Source organism: Ptychodera flava (genome assembly GCF_041260155.1).
Source record: "Ptychodera flava strain L36383 chromosome 3 unlocalized genomic scaffold, AS_Pfla_20210202 Scaffold_26__1_contigs__length_13983176_pilon, whole genome shotgun sequence".
In the NCBI taxonomy this organism is placed as follows: domain Eukaryota; kingdom Metazoa; phylum Hemichordata; class Enteropneusta; family Ptychoderidae; genus Ptychodera; species Ptychodera flava.
This window is the reverse complement of record NW_027248280.1, coordinates 4,433,774-4,444,135: the sequence shown is the minus strand read 5'-3', so window position 1 is coordinate 4,444,135 and position 10,362 is coordinate 4,433,774. Positions and strand designations below refer to the sequence as shown.

Sequence of the window (10,362 nt, the reverse complement as noted above, 5' to 3'; positions counted from 1 at the left end):
CGAGAGGAGTAAAGTCAAAACAAGCAAACCGGTCAAAGGTGACAATAGACGACAACAACAGTTATTTAAATTTTGAAGTTTACGAAAGACACTACACGAAGAAGATGTCGATGTTATAGGGCTTCTTTTACAAAGCTAGATCATCAAGTAAAGGAAATGTCTCGGCGAATTAGCGCCACTTCGAAAGAAAGTGAGAAAAAGGGAAATGACGTTCAGTGGAAAGAGAGAGTTCGAGAGGTAAGTTGAGAATACATTACCGGGCATACAGCATGCAGCATTGCGAGCTGAGCAAGTAGTAAATCCATGGTCATGAAATAAGTTATGCCCCGGTACACAGCCATATTATAGCTGCAGTGCTGCCGTTTCGGGCCATAGCTTGCGGGTTTCCCTACTTTATTCTTGTAGAGGGGTGTCGGAAGAGCGAAAACGCCCCTTTCCATGCCTATGTCATCGAATGGACGACATCGTCGCACAAGTACGGGAACCACAGGCTCTGTGACGGGAACGATAGTTAAATTTGTCACAGTCTCTTCGGACTGTGGTTTTGTTTATAGATTTGTGTGTTCTCGACACAGACATTGACGGTCTGTGTGTTCCTTTGCAACAAAACAAGCAGAGACCTGAAGGCTGTAGGTTGTATCACGAAGTTCGGAGTTCTACCACCATGTAGAGCTGCGGTTAGGCTGCGTTCACAAAAAACGGTTAGGGGGGGTGGTCTGGAGGAATTCAGGGGGGGGGGGATTCGAAAATTTGTGGGGTAGTGGAGGGGGGGACTTGAAAATTTTGCTCTACCTGTAGGGGGGGGGGACTTGAACATTTTTGGGTCCCTTTTGAGTTTTACATTTTCCAATTCCAAGTTTTTGTAGGTAATTCAATGAAAAATGAATACCATTTTTTATGTCATCAAAATGTTGTAATGTTAGTAATAATTTAACAAAATCTAGAACCATTTTGTCACATTCCATGACTTTTATCTCGAAAAAATCTAAACGTGTGATTTGTCGTAAAAAACAAACTTGAGCCTCGTAACAGGGCAGAAGCTGCAACTGTTAATGATTTCTGCAATATTTCTATGCAATATAACAACTACAGTTTCTTGCTATCTCCCTACAGCATGCTCAAACACACAATATTTAGTTTGTCGACAAAGCCTGTATATATAAATATAAATATGTATTTGGTGATAATTTAATTGGAGTCCAGACTGACAGTCAGTTGTCAGTGATACAAACGCATGGTACACATACATAGGCTGTGATAGCAAGCTGAATACTGGACAATTCAACATGCTGTAGGGAGTAGAACAAGAACGCAGTTGTAAAACTGAACAAAAATATTGCCAAAATTATCAAAGTTAATACAGCTACTGCCTACGGGTAGTGTCACTATCAGATACTACCCTGCTACTGCAGTGTCACTGTCTCTGCATACTCACTTGTACACAAGATCAGGCCAGAGAGCAACACATGGAAGAAAACATAGAAATGTTTGAATTCTGGCATATGAGAATAATCAAATATTAAAGAAAAAAGATGGGGTCACCATGCTTGATTTTCTAAATTTTCACACTCTTATTATAAAATGATACAGAAGTAAAACTTTGAATCGTAAAGACTAAAAGAAAAAATATGTGACCAAATGGAATTATTTATTTTTTAACCAAATTTACAATTATCACACCCAAAATTTCAGAGATTAAAACATTTATTTGATGGAATATTTTAACCTTCCGGTATTGTTAAGGGGAGAACCATTTGATTTCGGGGGGGGGGGGATGGAGGATCTGGGGAAAAAAAAATTTGTCGGCAGGTGAAGGACAGAAAAAAAAAATTTGATCCAACAATGGCTTGAGAAAAAAAAAATTGTTCCAACAGACAGGAGAGAAAAAAAAATTTGTCGCCATGTGCTAAAATCACCAAAGTTTGGGACTGATTTAAAAAAAAACGCTGGAGGGCGGCCGCCTACGGCGGCACTAATATTTTCAATATTTTAGAGTGAATCCTGATGTAAAAAATCTGGCATATAAATAAACTTCAATACTACACAATGTTCAAAGTTTCATTGTGATGACAGTGTTTTAAATATGTTGCAATAAAGCATTGACACAGTCAGTATTAAAAGGGGAACCATTGGACTTGCTGTGATCTGTATCTACTGAAAATTTAAAACAAACGACACGATTCAATGAACTACTTTTAAAAGCAATATATTATTCTCAAAATATGTCTTTCCTTGCAATGAAAATACAATAACAAATAATGAAATACAAACACAACTTTTGTAAAACATGACTTCTTTCCTGAGAAGTTGACAGTACTGATTTTATATAAAACACAGCTATAGTACTGACTTTCACAACTGTATGATCACTACACTTCTATACTAGTCACTATCAGCCTGGTTTAACCAGACGGCTGATCTGTTCAGTGGATGGAACAGATCAGCCGTCTGGTTTAACCAGGCTACTATTACGCTACTGGAGACTATGGCAGTGGCTTCATAGATGACAGTAGGCAGATCCCATATCTTTTTGGTTCGGTACATGCAGGTACCTGCTGAGCACCTGTAAGAAAGGAAAATTGAAAGAAAGGAAAATTGTTATTTTTATTAAAAATTGTCTGCAGTAGTTTTGTGTTTGATTAAAAGGTTTCTCACTTTGGAAAGGGACAAAAGCGTTAATATTGGTGATTTTTATATGCATTTTTATATTACTCCAACATAAACAAAGTCATCACTCAAAATAATCTGCTGATATGACTACCTTTGTCTCCCCTTTCTTGTCTGTTGAATAAAGTGACAATGTCAGTTGAATGGATGTCCTTTGCCATCTCTCTTCGGCACTTTGCCTTGACATGTGGATTGGTATTGAGTGATGCTGATATCGCAGTTCTTTTCTTCTTCTTTCTTTTTTCGTTTGCAGCTCTCCTGTTATTGGCTGTTGGCTAGCTCCATACAGTTCTTTGTATTTCTCATGCACAGCTGATATGGTGGCCATTTTCTCATTTACCATTTGCACAACTGCCTTGACCTTGGCTTGTAGAGAGTGGTAGAAAACCAGACTTTCTTGGTATGATGCAGATTACTTGTTGAGTTTTTCCACGTCTGCTACACAGCTTGAGTACAGCTGGTCAAGTTTGTCAGTCTGGTTTTTTACTAGTTATTTGTTGTACATAAAATTTTACTAGCAGAACCATGAACACAACAAGTTATTAAAACATCCGGTTGTGAACCAATAACGTGTATGTATAGCATATTGTATTAAAAATTGGCAAGCGAGAAAAAAAAATTTGCTGTGCCACTGCATACAGAAAAAATAATTTGATGCAGGACTGACAATAGAAAAAAAAATTTGCTGTCACAGTCATGGGAAAAAAAATTTGTTGCCCCACCCATTTCCTCCATCCCCTCCCCCCCCCAGAAATCAAATGGTTCACCCCTAATTTTGAGTAGCATCTAATTCATATAGGTCTTGTAGTTTTGAAACAATTTTTTGGTAGGTCACTGTGCAATACGGCAATTAGCCAGAATTTACAATTTTCCTACTCTCTCATGATTGCATTTTGTGTGCTCTTCAACAGGAGCAATTGACCTGGCCAGAGTTGGATTAACTCAAGTTGGCTTTTAGACCAATAAATCTAAAAAATTCACTGATGCATTTAAAGAACTTGCCTTGGGAATATGACTATACAAAGTGCTAATACAGGTAGTGTTGAACACCTGTGAGCAGAACGGTGCAATACATGTTTATTTTTTCTGCGCTCACATCCTTTACAAATATGCGGGCCTGTGATAGTTGGGGGGGAGGACTTGAAAAATTTTGACCATATAGAGGGGGGGCATTTGAAAATTTTTTAGGGTACTTAGGGGGGATCTGAAAAAAAATAAGATTTCAATCGAGATTCCTCCAGCCCCCCCCCCCCCCTAATCGTTATTTGTGAACGCAGCCTTACTGAAAAAAAGGTGACAACAGCCTCAGTGCGATACTGATGGCCTCTCTGGCCATCTAGTACCACAAACACGTACACTTGTACGCGTTCATGGTTAACACTAGCTGCAGTACTGTATGTAGCTCGAAGTTTTTCCTGGGTATTTGGGACAGACGGCGAAACCAGGCAAAATGTTGTTTTGCCGTTCCGACCCAAACACCCAGGCAAAACCTCGAGCTACAGTATTGCAGCTAGGTTAACACTAGTACTACGTACAAAGTTGTGCATTGACTGTGTCAAACAGAGCTGTACGCACAGCTACGCTATCATGTAAGGTGAAATAAAAATAAATATATATATTATATATATAAATATGTCCTTATAGATATTTCTACAGTTAGGAAACGCAACGAGTGAGGGTAGTGTTTCAGGCCGAAAATTCCCTATCAAATCATTTTCCCTTTTCTATTGGGAACACTAGTGGTAGCTCAAATCCCGCGCTTGTTCTAAAGAAACAGAATTTATTACTTATACATGACCAGATAAAGTTGTATGGTAGAGAAACACAATATGTGAAATACAGTGGAGGGGCTGTGTACAGTGGCAGTGAGTTGAACAATGCCAACATGTGTCAGTCTTAGTACTACTGTATAAAATTCAAATTTCTAACCATATACTATAGAAAAGTAGCAGGAAAGCAAGGTCTAGGTCTAGGTCATCTTCATTTTCTCCAAAACAGTTATAGAAGCCAGAATTTCCACGGCACCACATACCACAAATCAGTGGCCACCTAATCACGTCACTGTGGATGTTGTACCATCATAGTTAAAATTTGCATTTGCTGCAAAACGAGCCCTACCACTCCTTGACATGTTCTTTTGGGAGTGGGGGCTGTGATGTGAAGAACTGAAATATCGCACTGGATAGTGTTACACATGCATTATGCCGATGCACACGGAATTTCGAACGGCGCGAATTTGAACGCCAATTTTCGATCTTTACAGAAATAATTTCCATACACTTGGTCCAAAGTCCATTTAGCATCTATCCATTGAAAGATGTCTAGGTATTCCTCAAGTTTACCTACTTTTATTGGGTTTTCCCAACTTTAACCGACGATCGCCTTGAAATCACCGCCATCTTGAATTTTAGTTGCAGCGAATCCGTAGCCTTTGCCACTCGGGTAGCTTGGTCATTGGAGAGAAAAATTATAAATACCGAGTATTATTGAGCGGGTAGGTTATATGAACACCGGACATGGTCCTTTTTGAAAAGTTATGTCAAATTTGTGTCTTTGAAAATTTCTGGTGAAGGCCGTATCCTGTGCGATATTTGCGTATTACACATCGTAGCCTAGCCATTCCAATGACCAAGCTACCCGAGTGGCAAAGGCTACAGATTCGCAGCAAAGTTAAAATGCGCCTTAGGTTACAAAATATATGATTACATAATGTCTTACAGCTTGAAGGTGAAGTGTCGTCACTGAAGCGGAGACTGGATGAGCTGAGGAAAGCCAAGAACACAACGTTACTGAAGAACGAGAAGACATATGTCAATGTTGCTGAACCCAACATTGGAAAGTAAGATTTGTTTGTAAGATTTGTGATAATAGAGTTCATTGCATTTCAAGGCCTCTAGCCTCCTGGCGAGGAGTTACATTTCAAAAAGCATTTACAATTTTGTTAAGTTGGTATGGAGTATAAAATGAACATAAACTTTAATAAAAGATTTGTTTGCTCAATTATGCAAAAGGATTACATTGCCATCTGGGATGTTTATTAAATGGTGTAGAGTTCCTTTTCATGTAAACTGATTGTTGACATGCTCATAAATAGGCTGCACATCATACTGGCTTATGGATCCTATAAACTGTCCCAAGGTGACAGCGACTCTATTTCTCTTTTAACCTGTTCACCACCATGGTTTGGCCCAAACCTGTTGTTATCAATGGTAAACATGGACCTGTTTATTGGGCATCGGGGGTGAACAGATTAAGCCTGGTACTCTTATTAATGGTGGGCACTATAGTCATGAATATTCATATCAACTCAACGTACACAGAGAGCATACTGTGTCTAGTGATGCAATTGTATTTGTTTTATTGACCAACTATAAATCTCTTTCCTGCCCCCAATGTTCGGTTAATAAATCACTTTTGTTTTTTGTCACAGGCATCCCACTAGGAGTGATGACAAAGTCTCTGACCTACAGAAACAAATTCAGCAGCTGAAGCTCAAACACAGCAAAGAAATAGAAGATTTGAAAAAGAAATCTTCTCAAGAACCTTCAAAGACACAAGAAGACAAGGTATAATCTATTCTATAATTGCTGATATGAAATAAATTTTCTGATTCCCAGTTTGTTTTCTTTGATGGGTTATTACTATATGAGGCACTTAACCCTTTGAGCACCAAAGTCAATTTTTGTCACCTTTACAAAATATACCCCAGTCAATTTTTTCAGATTTTTGCCAAAATTTTGATAAAAAACTGTAGCCAATGAAATATGATGTCCATTTTGTTCAAAATTATCAAAAAATTACAGGAATATTCATACAAAATGGTAAAATGTTGAACTAAAATTTTGGTGGGAGAAATTACGGCACTCAAGGGTTAATTTTTGAAATATTGTTGTATTTGAGCTTAGTGAATTCTGTAGCTGATAGGTGAACACTGACTTTAAAACGTCCCTTCATATCTGCGTTGGCCTCGAAGGGCTAATGTCTGTGTCCATCAATCACTGACAGTGAGTAGGAAATAGTGGTTAGATGTCAGTGTACAACGAATGTGATCCACTCAGGATAAAGTTGGGTTCACTGTGAAGATTAGCGTTGTAATGATAATTTTGAAATCAACATCGTCAGACATTAAATCAGGAGACACACATGAAGTGAGTATGAAATAATACAGCAGGGATGAAATACAAAGTGTGCATAATAGTAACAACCATGTATAAACATCCATACAATAAAAAGGAACGTGTTGAAACTATCTGTATGTATGGAGTAGCATCCAAGTTATCTGATGAGATATATCTGATGAAAAGTACCATACTTCCCACTTGGCCTTGCATTCTTATTTTGAATCCAGTTATAAAAAAATAAATTATATGTATATGTACATGGTTGTAAGGCTTTGCAGAAGTTCAAACATCATAATTCCACCGCGGTAATTAAAGAATAATGCAGGTTCCGCTGTGTTACATATTAACGATGTTAAACTTGAAATAATCTCAAATCGTAAACTGCAAGGGATAATGCAAGAATTGTAAAGTATTTTGAGTGCATCTCAACATCATCAATAACACTGAAATGTAATGATGTTTTCGAAAAAGAATCATGATTGCAAGTTATAATGTAAGCAAATTTTATGTTTTTATCTTTGCTTATTTTGTTTCTTTAAAGTGATTTATTCAAGTATATTTTGTTGCTTTTTCAGGAACCTGAAGATTGTGGACATGAACCGGTAATTGAGGAACTTTCCACAAAGTGTCAAGTCTTTGAAAGAGAGAAAGAAGAGCTGGGTTACCTGAACGATGCATTGGGCAAAGAAAACAAAGAACTGAGAGAGAAATATGAACAGCTTTTGACAGAACTCAGCATTAAAGAAGCTCAGTGGTGTGAGAAAGAAGAAGAACTGAAAATGAGGTGAGTCTGAGTGAAATTCCAGGTATTGAGTGTTCGCTGATCACTGCGTCTCACGTGACTAGCTAGACGCAGCACGTAGTAAGATGCAGATACAGGCAAACCGCCATTTTGAAATGAGACAGTTTTTGGTCTCCCGGAAGTTGTTAATTGCGCATGCCCGCAAATAGTGCATAATTTTTTGGCGCGTGCTTTTTAGTCTAATCTGGTACCTGCCAATATTTCAAAAATTGTAAGAATGGTAATTAAATCCTCGATTAAATTCTAGCCACGTTCGCCGTGATATTTTAGCTTTACTTCAAAGTAAAATTGAACAGCCAATGACAGCGCCCCATGATTTAACCAATCAGATTTCGTAATTCGATACATGGCGGTTTCCCATTACCTGCCTCTTTGTGCTTGTCACTGAGGCGGGGACCAGCCAAGTATTGAGTGCTGTCCTTGCTGTTCTGTAGTGTAGCCTGGTTTGTATTCAAAGGGAAATTTGGCAGGGGGGAGTTAGATGTGCTTGTGAAGGATTTGAATGTGAAGGATTATAATCTGAATGTGAACACTGCTCTGTTTTCAGAAGTGTGAAGGTTGTATATGTGATACATGTTGAGTGTAGGCCATGCAGATGTTTTTTATTGCACTTTATATTGTGTTGGTGACAATTGTGTGCATTACATTTTTTTGAATTTCGTTATCAATTTGTTCAAAAAATATTTCAGATTAGTTGTCATAGTGCCATTGATAGGTTGCCAGAGTGTTTAGAGGAGTCTACAGGTGTATCACGTTTCATACATATACTAAATACTTTTCGGAAAAAAAGTTTGCAAAAAATTGTGGATAATCAGACATTTTGGCCATTGTCTTACGGAAAATGAACATACCAAAATCAACTATCACCCTGCATTAGTCTTCCCTAATACATTGCAAGCGTCCAATTATTATTCACTTCGAATAAACACTGGGAAATCTATTTTACACCAGAATTAAAAACAAGCATTCTTCTTTATGAATGCTGTATCACAGCAAGAAACTGTCACATGAAATCTGAACATTTTTAGAGAAGTCATTTTACGATATTACAAATTGATCCATGGGGTCAATCAGTCTATGGTTGAGGGTCTTTTGAGGGTCATGGACCACACTTTTTGTACAGATCAGCTTTGCCAAGCACACTAGTCTGGATGACAAGTAAATGTATTGTAAACAGAACAATACACACCAATATACCAGTTGTATGTTGATGATCCCAAATTTACTGTAATCTTACTCCTCCAGACATCTTGCTTTGATTGGTTTCCTCATCCAATCAGCTGTATCTTCTTTTTTTTTCATTTTTATGCCACAAGATGGCCTCAAATCATATTCAGCTTACGTAGTAATGCTAACTGAAATGTGGCAACAGAAGTTTTTCAAACATTGGCAACAAATGCCAAAGTTTGCTTTTAACAGCTACCGGTAAATTATTTTTGAGTCACAACTCAAATACAGTCACTGGAAATATACACATAAGCATCTGAATTAAATAAACCAATTCCATCAACAAAGATTGTAATAGTGACATTTTCAAAGATATGACTTAATAATGCGCATCCAAAACATCTCTCTCAAGATTGGGTGGTATTTTTGTGGTATGTAAAATGCAAAACAATATAGTAACACGGCTTTAATGTACTTTGAGGACATGATTTAGTCTGTTTTGTTATCTTGACAGCTGAAACTTCAATGGGGAGAGAAATACCGACAGTGGATGGAACAGACAGAGCAGAAAATATCAGAATTACAAAGAGTCAATGAATTCCTGTGAGTATAGACTTTTGTTGAAAGTGTGTCCTTCTCTATGCCATGCTTGTTACTCAGCAAATGAAGGTATTGAGGAATATCGGTTGGTTCTCATGAATAATTCATGAGTCTTAAACCAATAGCAGTGCAGTAGGAAATATGTGTCATGGGTCAAATTATGAAATATTTCAGCATCACAAAATTAACTCCACAATGAAAAGCTGCAAATTAACTCATATGGCAAGCCAAGCACACCTCATATTTGTTGCCAAGCCAGCTGACTCAGCCATTCCACACATCCAATGGGCTAGATAATGCCTCTTGGATTAGGAATGTATACAGTCCTACCAAACTAGAGTATAAGACCAAATAATTAACCTTGCTGGTTGTCATGGTGATCTGCCAATGGTACACTTGCTTTGTCCACTGGTAGAAACAATAGAATCATCTCTGTAAGTTTGTTGTAAGTTTATCAAATACCTCAAGTTACTCTGTGTCTCCATGTCAATCCTGAACTAATTTGCTACTTTCAACCCTTTCTTCTCGTTTTGAACAGGCGAGAGAAACTACGATCAGAGGTACCTAAAGACAATTGATTCTTGAGTGGAAACAATGGACTTGACTGAGAAGAAGATGAAGCCCACGGTTTTTAGAGAGCAAGATTTGTAACCAATGAAACATGTAATTTTAATCATGGTAGACATGATGATAGTATCTCTTGTATAGAGGTTGGTCGTCATTGAAAATTTTGTCAACAAAGCCACCAGTCATGGCAATGATTTGCATAATATTTTTATGCAAATAGTATCATCATGATGTACCATTCCAGTCGCTCCACTTTTTCTAACAAAACATCTTGTCGCTGCTAACATCATGCACATTGTAATCCTAACTGAGATGCCAGTTTAGATTTGCGGAGTCATGTAGAAAGTAATTTATTAAGTTGTGAAACATGTTTAACTTATAAAGCATAATGGTGTACTCTATAACATGCTGCAGGCTGATTGAACAGATCACATCAAA

The 10,362-nt window shown here is 37.6% G+C and overlaps 1 protein-coding gene across 1 annotated transcript; it reads left to right on the top strand.

Moving 5' to 3' along the window:
• Positions 1-55: 55 nt before the first annotated feature.
• LOC139126126 (uncharacterized) lies at positions 56-10,068 on the top strand. Its single transcript, XM_070692176.1, has 6 exons — positions 56-237; positions 5,388-5,506; positions 6,098-6,233; positions 7,364-7,571; positions 9,270-9,360; positions 9,896-10,068. Exons 1-6 carry the CDS (start codon positions 157-159, stop codon positions 9,933-9,935), a joined length of 675 nt encoding a protein of 224 aa, XP_070548277.1. The 5' UTR covers positions 56-156; the 3' UTR covers positions 9,936-10,068.
• The last annotated feature ends 294 nt before the right edge of the window (positions 10,069-10,362 follow it).

What these genes read in the sequence shown, in the direction of transcription:
- LOC139126126 (XM_070692176.1), top strand. Translation starts at nt 157, where the DNA reads ATGTCTCGGCGAATTAGCGCCACTTCGAAAGAAAGTGAGAAAAAGGGA. An exon ending in CAAAGACACAAGAAGACAAG is followed by an intron (nt 6,234 to 7,363) that starts GTATAATCTATT and finishes TTGCTTTTTCAG; the next exon opens with GAACCTGAAGATTGTGGACA. An exon ending in CAAAGAGTCAATGAATTCCT is followed by an intron (nt 9,361 to 9,895) that starts GTGAGTATAGAC and finishes CGTTTTGAACAG; the next exon opens with GCGAGAGAAACTACGATCAG.